The sequence below is a fragment of the Tinamus guttatus genome, unplaced genomic scaffold (assembly GCF_059628265.1).
Source record: "Tinamus guttatus ecotype Peru unplaced genomic scaffold, ASM5962826v1 Tinamus_guttatus_pri_ptg000389l, whole genome shotgun sequence".
NCBI lineage: Eukaryota > Metazoa > Chordata > Aves > Tinamiformes > Tinamidae > Tinamus > Tinamus guttatus.
The window spans coordinates 2,535,856-2,554,993 of NW_028288923.1; the positions used below are offsets into that span (position 1 = coordinate 2,535,856).

The 19,138-nt window shown below is 39.6% G+C and overlaps 1 protein-coding gene across 1 annotated transcript in view; it reads right to left on the bottom strand.

Annotated features, from left to right (window-relative positions):
- The window catches only part of ADAMTS18 (ADAM metallopeptidase with thrombospondin type 1 motif 18), a 70,916-nt gene that overhangs the window by 17,078 nt on the left and 34,700 nt on the right, over positions 1-19,138 (bottom strand). Inside the window, exons 9-16 of the mRNA XM_088530808.1 lie at positions 16,906-17,043; positions 15,232-15,385; positions 14,230-14,325; positions 13,264-13,412; positions 10,361-10,533; positions 8,254-8,384; positions 7,993-8,116; positions 6,522-6,766 (exon numbers count right to left, since the gene is read on the bottom strand). Coding sequence (XP_088386934.1) covers positions 6,522-6,766; positions 7,993-8,116; positions 8,254-8,384; positions 10,361-10,533; positions 13,264-13,412; positions 14,230-14,325; positions 15,232-15,385; positions 16,906-17,043 — 1,210 coding nt within the window. The remainder of the gene's footprint in view (positions 1-6,521; positions 6,767-7,992; positions 8,117-8,253; positions 8,385-10,360; positions 10,534-13,263; positions 13,413-14,229; positions 14,326-15,231; positions 15,386-16,905; positions 17,044-19,138) is intronic.

Here is a 19,138-nt window from a genome sequence, read left to right on the forward strand (position 1 = left end):
AAGAGCACATTTATGGGCCTATCCAAATATGGGGAAGCAAACAGGTTTGAAAAGTAGCTTAATTTTCTTCCTGTGATGGAAGAAGTTTGGCAATTAGCTGTGTGGTCAAAATCACAGTCCTCTGAGGATGCACCTTTTCCTATTTCAGTGAATGCTCTGTGCTCCTTCAAGTGCCGAGGCTGAACTCCTAACGAGCCTCCAAGTAAGTCCAGCAGCAAAGAGGAGGATCCTTATGCCCTGTCCATGGCTCAGGACCATGTGTAATGATCAACCGTTGTCTCTAGATTCTGTCAACTGTCACAAAACTGCTGTATCGGTGGCCAAAATAAACAGTCTTCTGAAATAAAAGCCCTCTGGGAAGTACTACCTAGTTGTCAGAGGCAAGAAAAGCACCTGAGCAGCAGGATTCAGAGGGCGGGATGACAAGACAGAAGAAATGGCAACCAGCTGTATCGCTGTTAGAGTGATACTCTGGTGCTTCAACGCAGTGGAAAGGAGGAGAGGCAGCGATCCGCCACAAGGAGCCACGTTAGTGTCTAGCCCTTCGACACACACGACGTGTGTCACACGACGACACAGGAAAGCAGCAGCCCCCGGAGCGAGTGCCTGGGGCCAACGCTGCGGCACGGGGGCTGCGTCCCCGCCTTGGGCCTGGCGCGCGGCCGCCGTCGGGCAAAGACAACGTCTGCGACTTCCAAAGCAGCAGCCAAGCCAGGGCGCCCTCCCACCCACCAGATCACACGAGGGAACGTGTAGAAAGCAGGAGCTGGATTGTACTTGCTGTATCTTATCCTACCTCCTTTCAGCTAAGCCGGGAAAAGTATTGGAGACCCAATATTGCAGGGTACAAAAGGATATAATTTAAAGTCGCTTTTCACTCAGCTGAAAAATGTTATTCAGTGTATAATGTTCGACCAAGTTTTCATCAAGAATGCAATGCTATTGCAAAGCTGCAATTTTGCCAAAGTAATGAATATATTAAAAAAAATTCTATCGTACTTTCAAACATTCATTATAAAGCCCTTCCTTAACAACCCAATAACTGCAGTCTGCATATACAGCCAAGTTATCAGACCCACAAATTTGGAAAGACCTCCAATGCTAGTCTACTTAACTGGATGCATTCCAGCATCTTTTCAGCCAACTGGCATTTGCTCCCAAATTTACAGCTGGCAAACAACCTCCTTAAACATTTCCAGTTCCTCAACTGAACTGTTTAATGTCTACCTTTAACACACCAACCACCTGACTTCAGACACAACACTCAGCAGCTCTGACCGCAGGGCGCACAGTTATAAAATTTACAGCTTCTTGAGCTCGAAAACCACAGACTCTATAGCTGGAATCTGCCAGACCAAGCTGAAGGAAAAGAACTGTGGGGCTTTTGCTTAGGGCATAAAATGTTAAAACAATGGATAAGTTGAATTCTCCTGAGTAAAGATCTTTTCCTTTTACTGCTAATTTTGATTTTAAAGCTAAATCCAAACATTTTCTAAACTAGCTGTACATCTGCTCCACTAATATTTTTTTTTGATGACTATGATAAGCCTCCAATAAAATACTGCCTTTTGAGGGGGCAAATAATTAAAGTGCCTATCAACATGCCATTTTTATGACCGATTTGTGCTTTTAAGGTATGTTTTATTATAAGATGTTGTATGTGAAATTACTTGCAAATACACTTAATTTAGAGAGATTAATTTAGACAAGATAAAGTCCTTTTTCCTCTATAGTATTCTGTCTAATGTATTGGAAGACATAAAAGCATCTGGCATGTAACAAGTTGAAAAAAATGAGCGAGCCCCTCTATGAAGGACAAATGGATGTTTATCACTTACGGTGTGAAGCTGAGCTTTAAAAAAAAGAGCAAAATAAAGGAATAGCTACTGTTTACTCACACATGCTTCATGTATTTTCATCTTTACCCATTCTGCATTTGCATAGCGTAGAAAATGGGCATAAACCCAAATTTAGAACAGCGACATACATAGTAACTCTAACCTGATTTTTCAATTCCATCTTCATTTCCTGTGTCTCTGCCATGCTTTGTAAAGCTTTGATAATTTGCTTAGGTATAAAAGCAGTCAGCTTTCTCCAAGAGGGCAGATGGAGAGGTCTGTGCGCTTGGCGGAGTGCTAACTGCTGCTGGTATTGCTGCTTCCAGAAAGAAACGCAGGGAGTCCTGCATTTTCATCTACTACTACCCACATGGATTTAATAGATGCTGCAACATCCAGCATCCTGAACCGATTCTGATTTCTTTAATTAATCAAGGTTTATTCCACTGACTTTCATGAGTTTACTTTGTTGGCAGTGGTGCACATCTGAGCATGGAGCATATGATACTGGGAGAAAATGTTGAAACAGTTTAAAAACACAGGACCCTTGTCTAAAACGGGCACATATTGGATGATACCCATGACAGTCGCTAATAGCAAGAGCTTCAAAGGGAAGTGAGAGAACCTGTACAGAAAAAGTGACTGTAAAGGAAGAATTATCCATTAACCAGCTAGCCAGACCTTCAAACAAAAGCATCTTTATGCCTTCCATGTTCCTACAGACACTTTAAAAACAGTCTTAACTAAAAGCTTATGAAAAACTATTGTTTTTCAAGAAAGTCCACTAAGGTCATTAAAAGGAAAAAAAAAAGACAGAAAAAGAGTATCCTTGAAAGGTCTTGTATGATCTCATTCCTTCCTCAGCTGTTTCAAATTTGTCCTCTGTTGTTACGGGGTCTCCATCTTTTTACTGTTCACATGCTAAATGTACAACCTTCAGGGATCCTGTCCAGCTAATCTCTCTTCACTAAAGGAGAACTCTTTTATCCATTATACTACATCAACATCTGTATCTTATAAGCACATCTTAGCTCTCTAACTTACTTTCTCTTTAGGGGAAATCACTACAAATTTATCATCTAGTAGCTAATAATAAATGTAATACTTTATAACTGCAGCTTGGCTTTCTCCCAGTGGCAGCTAGATCATCAGTAAAGTCATTCCACCTGGCTTCCTTTCTCTCTCTCTCTCTCTCCTTCTTTTTCCCCTTTATCGACAAGGAGGAAGTGATTTACTGGTTTTAATCAGACATTTTCCTGCTTTGAAGCTCCCTTCACCTTCCCTTCCTGTGGATGTTTGCCGCTTTGTAAAGCAGCCTTTCCATCTGTTACCTATTGCTATCAAGATAAACCATCTTTCTTCACCAAGATTTCATAATTCCCTGATTCCATATTTCACCGAGTGTGAGGTAGAGTTCAGTGAGGATACAGGTTCTGTCTCATCCTGAAAATCTGGGCTTTTCCAAGTCAGATTGGAGTCTCGAATCAATTCATCCTTCATCACCTCACTGACAACACGCAAAATCAGATTATCCCGTTCCCTTGTTTCCAGGTTAGTTCACCAGCCCGCGCTCATGCAGGATTTTCAGTTCAGTTTGTTTGGCCTTTTCAGATCCTCAGTCCCCAACTCCAGCCCGCGGGGAGGTGCCTGGGGACGGCGGCAAGCGGCAGGACGCGCCGGGAGCGCCATGGGCAGCACCGTGCGGCAGGGACCACGCTCTGCGCTCGCGTCCGAAGGCACGGAAATGAGGCCCAAATAGAGCTTTTCAGTTACCGGAAAAGCACGGCCAAGGTCTTTAAATTAAAGTGTTGACCTTAGATTACCTCTGATCAGCTGAGTTCATTGGTTTCTACAAACCCACAGTCACCAAAATATCAATAATACAACTGCACCTTCAGAAGGATGCACAAATTATAACGGGCACCGATTCAGTGGCTTGACCGTGCTGCCTTCCCTCCATACGTGAATTTGCTTCTAGAACAAAGTAGGAAAAGCTCTGACGAACTCCTATATCGAGCCATACATTTACACTTTGTAGCTGAGCTCCGGAAATACTAGTCCTCCACATTTCATTCCACATTCTTGACACAGTGTCCTCCTCCTCCTCCAAAAATATTTGGCCAGGGAAGTTTGTATTTTTTCTCTCAGAACCTAGTTAAATTTCAGAGTCACTGCTCTTTGTCTTCCTTGGTATGCTGACTCCCATAATTATACTTATATATGAATATATAAATATATATAAAAACATATTTTCTAAAATTCCAATAAAATTATGAAAAAAAAGTATCATTCTTTTCTCGTCTCTTATCCTTTTGAATAATGTCTTAGGACTGCAAATCTGATTAAATGATGTGTGCCAAATGGAACCACTGAAAACCTGATAGAAAAGATGCATAGGAGTACTCTGTACAACAATATATCACAAATATGAAAGAGGTAGTGTGACTGCAAGGCTGCATTATTGCTATTTTTGTAGCATGGAAGAAAAGAGCGATTCTTTTTTCCTATTTGGGCTGCTCCTTTCTCGCTTAACACACGCTTCAGATGCCCTTTCAAGCACATACTTTGCAGAATGACTGCGTGTGCAGGGAGGGATGGCCCCGGGCACCGACTTGCCCGGCGTGCCTGGACGCCCCGGGGAGCGCAGGCCCCGTCCCCCAGCACAACCGGCTAGCAAAGCTCCGGCTGCTGGTAAGAATTCCATCTGCTAATATTGCTTAAGTTATTGAAAAAATATTAACTACTGCTCCTAGAGATATATATTTTGGGAATACATGACTAGTTGTTACAATCCCTAGTTACCAATGCTAGCAGTGTAGGTATTTCAATAAAAATACAAGGGAAGTTTAAATAAGCTCTCATAGGAGCAATAGCCTCCAGTTAAATGCTAAATCTTAATAAAACTGTTTAGCATAATTTGATAGGATGAAAATAGAAGTGTTATTTGGCATTAAAGATCCTTTTTTTCCCCTTTAATCTCTTTTCTGTAAAGTTTTTGCACAATATGCAGCCAAGTCAGTCATCTTGTAGGCAATTTAATATTCATACTTTAGTTCTGTAATAATGTAGTTCAATTTCATTTGTATTATGACAAATAAAATTCCCAATAGTTCAGTCTAACATTTTATAGTATTTATAAATGTGCTTGCTGCTTTGGTGTAAGGCTATTTTGGAAATGATTTCCAGACTGGAAAACATGTCTGTAACTTGTAGACCAAACTCTTCTTTGGACTAAAATATCCTTATTAACATACACACCCAAATGGAAAATTTTCATTTGAGAAAACAATGCTTTAAAAAGGCATTGCAAATCATGGTAATCACTCGTGAAAATACTCAACTGTTAGCCCATGAGAAGTTATCCATCCTAAAGCAAAACACTTAAAATCCTCTCTGAGAGCCATTGAAGCCCATGGACCTTAAACATGTTTAAGAACATTACTCCATCAATAGGAGTATCAGTAAAACTCTTACACATTCCAGGCAAAACCTGTACTGAATAGCTGCAGCCCTTGATCAAGTATTCCTTGAAGGATATATTTCATGTTACAGTCTCTAACTATGGTGTTTCTTAGTTCATCAGAACAGAGGTGTGCGAGAGAGACGCTGCAGAGCACTGGGGTGTCCTTCCTGCTGAAGCCCTGCCCAGGGCAGCTCTTAGCTGGGGTGTTACAGGCCGGCGTGAGGAGCCACAAGTCGCTGCCTCGCACGGCGGCTGCGGCTCTCAGGCTCCCGCTCCCAAGGGCGCTCTGGAGGAAAACATGGATTTTGCTGGCAGGTGAGGGAAGAAACCGAGCCCTTCTGGGGAGGGCTCCTGCCTGCTCACAGCGAAGGACTCATCCAAATGGACGTAACAGATGAGCTACAAATCCTGGGATTTGCCTGAGCTTTCTCATAAAGCAGCAGAGTACTGGAGCTGGCAGCAGTGGGACGCGCGCGGCCCCGCCGGCTGCTGACCAGCAGATGCTCTGGTCTCGGAGACCATCTCATAAAGCAACCTAATGCAGACAGAGGTTTTTCTTAGAGCAAAAGTACTTGGGACCGGCTTCAAAATTCTAACACTGGAACAAACTGCATAAGCACCAAATTTATTTTCTGCTAAACATAGTTCCGACACAGGGCATCTGGCAGATGGAGTAGGTATAAATTTGATTAGGAGATAAATACATGTAAAATTTATTATCCTAGATTCTGTCAGCAATAAAACTGAATCGAGAAATTACATAGGAGCCCGTGTACAGTACTCAGGCCATACGTTTCCCAAAGAAGATATAAAAATGGATACATGCGCCTGAAGTTTCAGCAGCATTATTTGAACCTGTTACCCTTAAGCTTTAACATGATATTAGACTTAATTTTTACATCACTGAATTTTATTGTATACCACTTATTGGACGGGTTTATAATCTTTGTTACCATTGTGCAGCAACCGAAAAATAGTGGTACGTGGTGCATTTCACACATTTTTCTTTTCTCAGAACATGCGACATTTTACTAAAACTTCAGAGCTCAATAAACCAGTGAAAGGCCTTTCAATCTAGCATGACTACACAATTAAGTCTGAACACTGTCGTGGCTCAATGCTATTCTTTAATCTCGCTGAGAGCGACAACACAGAGCTAAAGCTGTCGTTGCTAATTCTGTAATAGACATCAAGGAAAGAATAAACAGCAGAAAACTTACTTCAAAGACCAGCGTCTCATTAGTCGGTCCTGCTGCATATAGACTCTCCGGATGGTTAAAAGAGCGTTGATAATCAAAAACGGTTCCAGCAAAAGAGAACTTTCCTGGCCAGTCAATTGTCCAGTCTCCCGTTAGATAATACTTCTTGCTGAGGTTGCGCACTGCAAGGTAGCTGCTCGAGATCTGCATTTCCTGGAGCTGGATGCTGCGCGCTCCTGCCGGAATAGTGACCACCGCATAGTAGTCTGAAAAGAAAGAAGCAAGCAACAGTTTTGCAGTTTTCATAAGGGTAGAGAGGCTTCACCCTCTCTGAGCCAACAGTTTGGAAGGTACTGAAGACAGCGCTTCTGATCCATCAAAAGTCACTCTATTTCCCAAGGACTTATCAGTTCTGATTTTAAAACTCCTATGCAGGCTGTGATCAGAGTAACTCAAAGGTGTTTCAATTCATGGAATGAATCTTTGTGACTAAAGACAAGAAAAAGCAAGCTCACCCTAAGGTGAGCAAAAATGCATATCAGACTAGCAGTGGTTTTACTGTAATGGTTTTCCCATGTTCTCCCTTTAGTTCCCTAGGGTAGTTGGAAGGCATTATTTTAATCATGGATGAGCTTCTGGGGCGAGATGCACTTGGACACAGGGTTTTCATGGAGCCCTGTCTACCACTGGATCCCCCTGCTGTGGCCAACAACCCCCTGAGCATTTAGAAGCCTCTCTTATTGCACAGTCTGACCAGACATCACTGAAAACCTCCACTTTGCACATGGCTAACTTTGCAGAGCATTCTGGTCAGATGATTTTCCTAGCATTATATTTTATCTCTATATAACTATATGCTAAATACTTTCCTGGCCTATATCACTGTAGTATTGACACATTTTAGGATTATCAGTAAATGAATCCTCGAAACACTCCTAAGGTTAAAGAAATACTTATTATCTGCAATTTACGCCTGGGAAATAGAGACAGAATTAGATTGCTTCCCAAGCCCAATGAAGACAGTCCAATGAAGAAAAGTCTGCAGCCTAGTGACTGGGTCATTCATTGAATCAGCTGGATGGCTTCCAATGAATTTAATTTAAAAATGGACATGGGAAGTGCTGTCATGTTTGGCATTATGCTGTGTACCACTGTTCATATCTTCCACGAGCTCATTCCAGACAGAATTATTTACAGCTATTTTTTTCACTTGCCTGAATCCTAAACTTTTTAAAAAGAAAATTGAAATGTAATAGAAAGAAGTGACTTAGCAGACAAGAGGAATGCCTGCAAATTAACTAACCAAGACTTATGTTCATAGTTTCTTGTTACTAAGGAACAGGAGAAACGTGAACTCTCCTCTCACTCTCCCTGTGATTTTCAGTTCACATCTGGACTTTCAGCCACTGCCCTAATGAGCAAGGAGTCATATATATTACATGGGGATACAGAGAGCAATGAGTTGATGATCATGTGGAACAGCTTTCCTTACCATTAGCTTTGTGCTGGATCAAGTATTGGCCTTTAAAGAACTTGCATGTTGAATTATCTCCTTTACAAACTCCACAAGCATCCAATACAGCTTTGGAACCAAGTCCATGATCACACCCTACTTGCTGCAACCAAAAGGCAGAAGTAAAGGACTCAGACACAAGGGAATTTGAAAAAGCAGCTGCATTTTTGATAAAGTGGTCAACTGCCCACCAAAAAAAAAAAAGGCATTAGGATAGTAAGAAACTTAATTTTATCTTACTTCACAAATTCCATCAATGCAAACATCATATTTGTTTGGAGAACACAGCGTTCCATCCTTCACTTTGCTGGACATTGCAAAGAAAAAGTCAAAGTCTTCAGCTGTGCAGTACAATTTACATCTGTCTTCCTCTGGGAAAAGAACAAGACAGGAAAGTGTTACCAGACCAAAGAAAATTAAAAATAAAAATAAAAAAGTTTTGGCATTATTTCTTCCCACATCCAAGGTAACAGGGAAGCTACAAGGTAATTTGTGGTTGGTCACATACTGGGACACCAAGATAGCGAGAAATACAGCCAAATACAGCAGCTTATATTATACTCTTTTAAAATAATGCGTATTTGACAACCCAGACACTCACATAATTTAAAATTCTACATCAGTGTGAAAACACACATATTGCATTAGCTGAGCTGCTGATGTGGCCCTATATTTCAAAAGCACTTGCCCACAATTTCAAGTTTCATTTTTTATGAAAAAAAGAGAAATGGGAGACTGGTAATATTTTCATTATTTTTTAAGTAAAAAATGAAAAAGCAGCAAGATTGCACAAATGATAGGTTCAGCAGGAAGCTAGAAGTAGGGACAGATTTCCCCTTAATAAAAGCACTTTTCCTCTCAAAAATTCACGGCATTGTCAATCAGATTTCTTCTTCTTCTTCTTCTTCTTCTTCTTCTTCTACATGGATGGTATATTGTGCTTATGAAGGACTAATAAATTCTTCCTCGAAAAATCCAGCAGTGCTGTTGAAATATTGTAACACTTGCTGAAGCACACAATTTTCATGCAAGTAAGGGACCAAGTAAGGGATGTTTTCAGGAGCATGAAATCAAATTCAAAATGCTTTTCTGCCCTTAAATAAGCAACTGGATTTTGGTAGTATGTAGCACTCCACTCTTTCTACAGGGCCAAACATGTGTAGCAATTCTGAAAACCAGATCACGGGTTTAAGTGCACAAAGACGGGTCTTGGGAAAGAAGTTAAGAGAATTAGGACAGTGATGCATTGTTAATTTCAGAATTATTTGGGAACTTCTTCCTTTCAGAAATTACATACTTTGTTCCTAATCTTAAGCTTCAATTTCTTTTGCTAAACCGATCCCTTTACCTTTAAAATGAATGAAGTTTAGCTTAATTTCTGTTAAACAAGATGCCTCATTCTGCCTATAATATGTCCATCGGGACATGCTGTGAAACTCTTTCCTACATTCACACTAGTTACAACATAGATTTCTAAATACCAGACGAAGTACCTCCAAAATCTTTTGAAGGACAAATAAACAGGCTATAAATAAAAGTTATATGTATGCATGTATAACATTATACATGTAATACCCTTCAAAGCAAATTCACACAGGTCTAAACAGAGCAGCTACAATGTGATATACACTACCCACTTCTGTTTATTATACACTACCCACTTCTGTAACAATGGCACCTGTAAACTGTGCTTTTAAACTGCTAAAAATATTGGTTATTTCTGATAAAAATGAATATTGATTCTAATAATAAAATAAAAATGGGTAAAGAAGAAATGAACTTCTACAAAAGAGCAGAAACAGTTATTGAGACCTGACTTACAAAGATCTGGTAGAAAAAGCTAGCCTTAAAAATTTATATCAGGACATTGGTCTTTTTTGCAATTCTCATGAGACTATACCAGTAGAAAAGTCAAAAGGTTGATTTATTGTTACATTTAGAAATCTGAGAACATTCCAAATGAAGGAAGAGTCTGGTAGTGTTATTGTGGGAGCTCATATTTCCCATGCTGAAAAATCCATGGAAATTTTTTTTGTTGTTTTCTTTCATTTTACACTAAAGCATATCCAATATAAAATAAAAGAGAGAGTAGCAACGGCCAGGGAGTCATGCCAAGGACAAAGATCTAAATTCACAATCAGAATCAGCTCTGCACGTTCATACAGGCAGAATCACACAGAAAGTGAGATTCAGGTATGCTAGAAAGCAAACACATCTCCAAACAAGCCAATTGAATTTCTGTTTGCTTACATCAGGGTCATATTTGCCCAAAGAATATGGATGAATTACAGTTTTATAGCTTGCTTCCTGCAATTGACTTTGTCCATCAGAGCGGGGCTGTAATTACCTTCCACCTTCGTGTACGGCTTCCACTTGTAGAACCATCCCCGGAAGGGTTTGCTGTTGTATTCTGCACACTGCTGGGCTCGGAAGTCCGGGCTGTTTGGTGGACAGGGCTGGTAATTGCAAAGCTGATAAATACGACTTGAGCCTTGACAGAATTTGCCACCGTACTGTGGCCTAAAAGAGAAAAATAATCTTTTTTCACAACCTGCACCATGTCTGCTGTTCCGCATGCACTGATGAGAGGACTTAGCATCTTAAGAGATCAGTGTTTCCAAAATGGCCATTAACTATCGTGGTTGCTGCAACCAAGCAAAGCAGCAGCCATGCAGTACCCACTGTGATCACTGCAAACACAGCAAAGATGTGACCAGAGAGGTGAATCATGTTCTCACCAATTTAATTTTATACAGCTATTTTTATTTTGCTGGTTCCAATCTCATTATATAGCTATTTTTAAGCTGTTGTAATCCAAGAATGAACATGTGCAAATAATTACCTATCACAGTAAGAGTTAATAAGGGACAACATCAAACTGATCAAACACAAACAGAATGAGTAATTACAACCTAGCACTGTTAAAAAAAAAAAACACTTGTAAATAGTCAAGGAAACAGGGACTGTTCACAGTTGCCCTGCTTTGGGAAAACGGTGAAGTTCATGGTTAGCTTTAAACACACTGCATCCCTTTCAAGGGACCTTACCTGGGTATTTTCTTTAAGTCTGACAGGATGAAAAGAACATGTTCTGTTACTTTATTAGTATCTTTCTTTATCTTACCTTAATATTAGGTCTATGTACATGACTGTAAAAAAATTTTAAGCATAAGGTTTGTTCTTTTCAAAATGACTGAGAGGTCTCATAAGCTGCTGAGTAATGTATTCACATTTGTATTCCTTATGGATCAACATTGGAATCCACTGATGTTATTGCTGCCGTTTCGCAGATACCCATCTGCAAGTACTGTGCCAAGTCTTCAAAACCCCAAACTGTAGGAACGTGTGTGATACTGTTGTACTATTTGTACCTACATACACTTGTATCGCAACTTTCAAAAACTTTAAAGGAACGGATAAACTCAGAAGACTGTGGTCTTTCTTCTGACAGCTTGGGCATGCTACACTCACATTAAGGAAGAAAATAGAATAATTTAAAAGATACGGGGCTTATACAGTTGCAGCATATTTAATGGACGTGTTTGTCTAAATCCCTAAACCGAATATGAAAATTTTATCCCATATCATGCAAATTCTCTTCTTAGCATGCACCCTGCTCTAGAATAAAACGGGCAGCTTGGTACAACAGAGATGAGAAAGCCCAGGTTCCTCTATCTTTGTGCTACTCCTTACTGTAAATTCTAACCCTCGTACTTCTCGAAAACAAGTTGGGGCTTGGTTTTCACAGCTTGTCTCAGCTTTGGAGGTACTGTTGGCTGAAGGTCTAGCTGGCTTTGCCAAAAGCCCAGCCTGCAAAACAGTCCCACAAAGGAAGGAGTGGAAACCCCTCTGCTAGTCCAGCTGGGTAAAGCACCAGGGAATGTCCTGTGGGAAGGACCTTCCACTGACCTTTCCTGAGGTCATCTACCAGTTATGCCAACGCTGGGTCCAACAGCAAAGGTCTTAAAATGGCAAGTTTTCTGTCCTAATTGGCAGGAGTTCCATTTTTGAAGGGCAGGGAAGATGTGTCTTTAAATAGCTATCAATGAAGTCAGGGAGCTTTCAGTTCAGGCAGCCAAACTGTTGGGTCTATACTTAATTATTTACCAACTTTCTTTGCTGCTTTGGCACTTCTATGATTTTTTTTTTTGACCTCCTCTATCAATAGAGAGCAAATCTTCTAAAGTGTGAGGAAAACAAGCAACCCAAGTTCTTTCAAAGTAAATGCCACCAAACAAGCAATAAAACAGGATTACTGTATTGCAGTCTTGCATTTGAGAATTTGGTAAAATTCTGCCAAGCTAAGGGAGTAGGTGTTCTGGTTCCCAGTTCTGCTACAGCATTTTAACAATACAGCATGCTCCCATCACTGAAACTACTGGCCAGACAACTAAGGGACTTCTCCTTGCCTTGATTTTTTATCAACCTGTTGTCAGTAGAATTTACATAAACCACAGGAAACTACACTTAATCTACAAAACTGAATTTCTGAGCAAAGGCTATTATCTACACTAACAAAGTCATGACATTTATGCTGCTAGTGGAGTTTGGTTCAACTGTTCCCAGGAGCCCTGGCTGGTCCAACTGCCTGGGATTCCCAGCATTGCACAGAGGGTACGGAGCATGGACTGGAGCGATGCTGCTAGGCTTTGTGTGTGTGTGTGTGTGTGTGTGTGTGTGTGTGTGCACGTCCCCTGCTTTGGAGTACACAGGGCTGAGACCTTACTGAGGATTATTAGCAAGGAAGACATTTATTTAGATACAGTCTGAAAGAAATGGTTAGTAATGACCCTGAAGCATTAACTGCAAAAATGTCAATTCTGCATTTCAAATAATGCTACAAAAGCAGCTTAAATTAGTTCTGAAGCACCTTTTTTTTTTTTTTTTTTTTTTTTTTTTTTTTTAGAACAGATTTAGTGAACAATGAAAGAAACTGAGATGAAGCTTCACTGGAATGCAAGAGAGTGAGAAACCATGGAATGACATGTATTATCTGATCAAGGGAAATATTTCATGGTTTATAAAGGGAATTAGATCCTGAGATTCTGAAACTCCTATTTTTCATGGTTTGTGATCATTTAATTTCAAGTATGAACCTTTCTGTTTGCATTATGACCATGTTATTACAAATGAATGTAACATGACAAAGTTAGGCTATTTTTCCTGAAAAAAAATGAACTCTTCTCCTTCTTTGATTTAATTACATAAATAATTAACATAAAAATAATACCTTTTCATATCTATGTCTTACTTTGGATTATTGCAGTGTCTTTCTTGATGTGTGACCCCACCTCCACAAGTGCGGGAACACTCTGACCACTCGGACCAGGCAGACCACTGCCCATTGACGGGCTTGGGGCCATGTTCACCGTATTTGACACACTGTCCTCTTCGACACCACTGCCAAAAGAATGCCAAAAAGTACACGGTTAGTGGCAGCCACTAAGTGCAAAAAATAAAAGATCCATTTTTTAAAAGCCTCAGATGCAAATGTTTAACCCTGTAAACATGAGGTCTGTCTTTGGACTCAGTGAGATTCGGTTAGAAGAAGGATTCTGAAGCAGCACATTGATCAAAACAATGATATATAAAAGTAATATCCTAAAATTTGCCCAGGCTCTGGATAAGATCACCCGTGTCATTTAAAAATACACTGCTCAAGTTCTGCTAAGAACTCTCCCTTTTATCATTCACTTATTAGACATTGCAAAAAGAGTAGAAAGGGAGAGAGATTGTAATGTCAGCAACCTGAAAACAATATTCTAATGGAAGAAACACGTTACCCCAAAATAAAATATTCCATGTAGCTATAGCCTTGAATAAATTACAAGGTTCAATTAAAACAAATAACCGTGTTTTTTCAGTAGTGATCACTGAGGCCAGTGTGCATGATGACCTTAGCTTGTACAGCAAGTTTTATGACTTAAGGAATGCTTCCTGCAGAATGGAATTTGAAGTCTTGATCTAATTTTTGTTATAATCAGTGGAATTTCTTAATGACTTGGATTTGCCCAAAGTATCTTATTGCATAGTTTGATGGGAGGGGTATCACTCCCTACCATCGTGCATGTGTCACTGCAAGCAACAGTCTTTTGCAATGCAGTCTTGTACTCAGCAAATCAGCATTCCATATCATGAAACCTGCAGTAACGTGGAGAAAACTGGTTTTGACAGGAGTTAGTATCTGAGCTCAGGGTAAGTTAATAAAACAGCATACCATATTTATGCCACAAGGTGTTCCTTCTGCTGCTGGCATGAACTTTGTCTCACATCTGTGACCCACTTTGTGACACCAGAGAGACTTGCAAATATCCTGAAAAGAAAAAGAATTTGTACTCATATAATTGCCCATTATGTCCTGGTATTCAAAAATAGTAATAAATGATGTATGCCTCAGATTCTTAGCAGAGCAATATTCTATATATTGTCTTTGCGTTCATGCACCATTTCACTGGATTTTTTTAAAAAAACTATTTGAATGTGAGACTACAGGATAACAAATCTGTGGTAAAAAGTTCAAGGTTGCAATTAAAATAAATCTGCGGGAGTAATGAAATTCCAAAGAGACCTGGTTTTCTAAAACACAGGAGATGTCTGGAAACACAGTCTCTTCACAGTGTTTTTCACTCTCACTTTGTTTATTGGCAGTAGAGGAAAAACAGCTGCCATCACCTGATAAATGTGGTTAGTATAAAATAAATCAAAATAATGCAGGATAATAATAGGAGTACAAGAAATGACAACACTTCTTTTCAAAATGAGCACTTGGGTTTATTTAATAAAACATCTTCTCTAAAGAGATCAGCAAAGGCTGTAATAGTCTCTAAAACAACAGGTTAATCCTCAATGAAAACACAAGAATATAAATTACATTTTATTACTCTAAAATAACCCTATAGATCTGTTCAGACTTCCATGCCAATGCATAAGAGCAAAACAAAACACAGGGAACTTCTCCCTTTCCCCCCGCCAACTCTGTGAAAGCTCTGATCAAAGCTGCACTGCTTCCTCCTGGAAAGCACACTTTTCTTTCTGAAACTCCCCTGGGATGGTCATATTCCTCAAGGGAGGCCAATGCTTTCAGAGTAAATTGCTAAGCAAGATAAGGTTGAGAAATAGCCCAGCCCTCTGGAGAACATTACATTACTTGTACTTATTTATAAATGCACTGCAGTTCTGTAATGTAATTTTAACTTTTCAAAAGGATATCAATAGGTACCTTTACAAAGCTGAGGTTGCACAGTTTTGCTTTCATTCCAAATTGCCATTTGCACTGAGTATCAGCATCATAGATCTGCCCTGGCAGCTTGTCAGGGTATTTATACTGTCCTGTTTGCTTAGGTTCATCAATCAGGCAAGCAGCTTGAGCTGTACTATAATGAGAATGTGTATTAATCATGACTATCATCTTTTTTTTTTTTTTTTTAATCAGAATCTTTTATTTGCTACAGAACAGCAAAAACACATAGTATGGTATACAGTACCTTTAACTAGCTTTATTGGCATGCACTGGAATGAGAATATCTGCTGCAGAAGCCAAAATATCTTGATATCTTATTGGTAGCCTGACCTGCAAAGTTTTAAGATGCAGGAATTTCCAGGCCTTGACAATATTATGGCAAGAAAGAATGCTATCAAATTCTTTTTCTCCCTTTATTTCTGTGTAACCAAGGACAAGCTGATCCTGTCTGCTGCTTTCCCTTAACCGGATCCCCAAAATCTGGATATAAGACAATGTACAGAATCAAGATGGGCAGTGACCCATTTGCTCCAAGTAGATTGACACCCCAAAGGCTCCTGTGGCTGTGTGGTGTGTTTTAGGTTGGCTGTGTCCATCTTTAGACCAATGTTTGCTTGAGGATCCATATATGCAGACCGTATTTAGACCGTATTTGCTTGAGGATCCATATTTGCAGAAGGTCAGTCTGTGCTGGATTTATCCTCCAAATATGTTTGCTGGACCATACTGCATGCTGGAGGGCTTGTATGACTTGGTCATTTGCAATTTGCTTCTGTACTTAGAATATCTTTGATCACTGTAGCAGCCAAAATCACCAGAACTGTGTCATCTTTCCTGCCTGCTAGTCTAAGATAGGCTAAGTAATATATCCGCAGAAGTATCTAGGTTCTTGATTCTGACTCAGTTAGAGGAATTAAGGAATTCACATCTGAAACATCTTTGTAGCATACACATTTTTAGGATCTGAGACTTAGCACTGTGTACACATTTTTTGGAATAACGTACATTATGCCCATATAGAGCTAACAAATAAATTTGTATGGGAAAGAAGGACTGTAATTCTCATTATATTAAATATGCATCAAAACCCAGCTTCTTTAGAAGCATCCCTGAATTATGCCAACATGCTGGAAAAACAACGGACATCTCTTTCTCTCTCTTTCTCTCTCTCTCTTTTCTCTATCCAGGAAGCAGTATATGAAAAATGTAAAATGTCCTTACTCATGGCATGAACTAGATCAGAAGAGAAAATTCATGGAGAAAGGGCACTAGTGTTAATTTACATTTCATAATGAACTTAGTACCACTGTGTCTGTCCTCTTTTGTGTTCACTTCCTACTAATTCTCCAATACAGTGAGCTGCGGACAGGAATGCCTGGGAAAGAATGGCATGCCAGTCATTACTGCAGGATATTCATGGAGGGCGAAATTCATTCTTCTAAAAAGAGGCAGGACAAAGACATTTTGCACACACAGCATACCACTTATATGCCTCATAAGTTCAAGTGTGTAGGCTCAAATAGTACATTGGTTTTAGCACATTTTAAAAGAAGTAAATTTCACACTTTAGTAATTTTTATGGCTTTTCCATAGTTCATGCCCTGCTACTAAGACACATTCCCTGGCACTAGCCCAGATTTACATCTAACCTACCTGAGAAATTTGTTGAGATACTGCCTGCTGCACACGGACCAAGAAAACACTCCATTGTTTCCTGTGAGGGTGGGAGACATAATATTACCCTCAGCTTTTCTACAAGGATTTCCTTCTCCATCATGAATCATACCAAAGCTGAAAAGAGAACCATACGTGAGAGTGGAAATGTAGATCGATCACAAGCAAGACACAATCTGGGGAGAAGGAACTCTGTGAGAAACATCTCTATCCTTGTATTCCACACGGGGATGAAAACATAAGCACAAACCAACATACAAATGACTGCTAGTATGAAAAGAGCTCCTGCTAATATCATTCAAATGCTGTTGCCATCATACATACAAGAAATTGGTGACGCGCAGGAGCTCTGCAGTGTCACTGGCACACGGATACCAGAGCTGCAGGCTGAGAGACATTTCCTAGTTAAACAACTTCTCTGTCATTACATTCTGCCTGTTTATTGTATCATGCATTGCCAATGAAAGTTATTATCTAGGAGCTGTTTTGTGGTGCCTCTGAAATGAGTGGATGCATTCAGTCATCACAATGTTTCACCTCACATTATAAAAATCACTGTTGTACTTGGCTGCCTTGTTGGTCATCACAAAATAAGCCAAGAATGGAGGTTACTTGGAGTCATCTTCCTCACTGCTAATGACACAGCTCTTGGAAGGAACTGCTTGGGCTAACAGGAGGCAAACTAACACGTCACTGTCCACAGTGCCTCCCCTACAGATAAATGGATGCCAAGTTCCTTGCAATGCTGTCGTAACACAGGCATATTATACGAGCTCAAAGTCAAAAGTAGCTCTTGGTCTTTGCAGCGTTAGTCGAATGGGACAATAATATACAAATCAATGCCCAAATCAGGTTTATACTCTAGGAACCATATTGTCACACAAACAATACATGGAGTATCTTATTAAAACAGAAACAAACAAAAACCTTGTGATTAATGACTCCTATAGATAATTGCATTAGAGAAATTACCTTGAAGACATTTTTATTCCATGTGCCCTTCCATCTCCTAATCCTGCCCAGTAACTTAGCTTCTTGCTTCCAGCAGAATTTTCTCTTCTGCCAGCAAATGAATCAAAGCTGACAAAAGCCCCCGATGAACTAAATAACCACCATAATGTACCACAAAGAATTAAAGCTAGCTCTGTTGCCCCATATATCACAGCAATAACTGAACAGTCCACAGTGTGACAGAATATTTGTATCAAGTCGTTTTGTGCATTGTGCCAATGACATAGTTAGGGATGGGTAAAGAATTTCTTTGTGTCATTTACAGTAATAGCCACAATGATACTATTTTTCATTTTTTCATCCACTACATCATAAACACAGAAACCTTTTCATTAGCAGATTAATGTTAAAATTAAGTCCGTCAAAGCACATCACAACCCAGTTTTCCTTGTAATTATTTCAAGCAGTGTTTTTACATTAAGCTTCTATGCAATTTTCTGAATGTTTTGGGAACAACTGTGTTGCTTGAGCATGTACCTCTTGTTGATATCAACGCACAATAAAGAGAATGATAATAGCACCACTTCTGCCCTTCGAATCAAGAAAGACCTTGCTAGTTGTTGTTAACCCTTGTCAAAGAGAAGATGCACATTTAGGGCATGTACAGAGAGAGTCCCATGGAGATGGATGGAGGTAAAGCACTAGTGGACTTTATTTTCAGTCCTAGTTGTATACTGCCTATAGATCAACCATCTCAAAACACACAGTCTGAGCAAAGATGTTTTGTATCTGTGACAGGTATTTGAGACAAAATGTATTCTTTTAGAAAAGATGGAAGAGTATGATACAGGAACATATAAGTAAACCAAGGACAGGCTGAATAAAATGGCAGTGGTGGAAAAGAAAAAATCCAACAACACAAAAAATCCGAAAAAAAAGATATATAATTACTATATAATTTTCTCAAAGAGAATAGGAAAAAGATGAAGAGGAAGGCAGGCAACTTGGAGACTAAGGGAGATAATTCTTGAAAAATAATCTATGGACCTGATTCTCTCCTAACACTGATGGAAGGGAATTAAAAAAATTTACTGAGGTCAGTGAAATTGCATTAGTGTAACATGAGCATCAAGCCATAGGTATTTTACTTATTTGGTCCCAATGAAAGCACTGGCACAGTTCCCATGGACTTCACTGGTAGCTGGATTATTCTTTAATTCCTTGTTTCCCTTCAGATATACAGAAACCTGTGAAAGGGTCA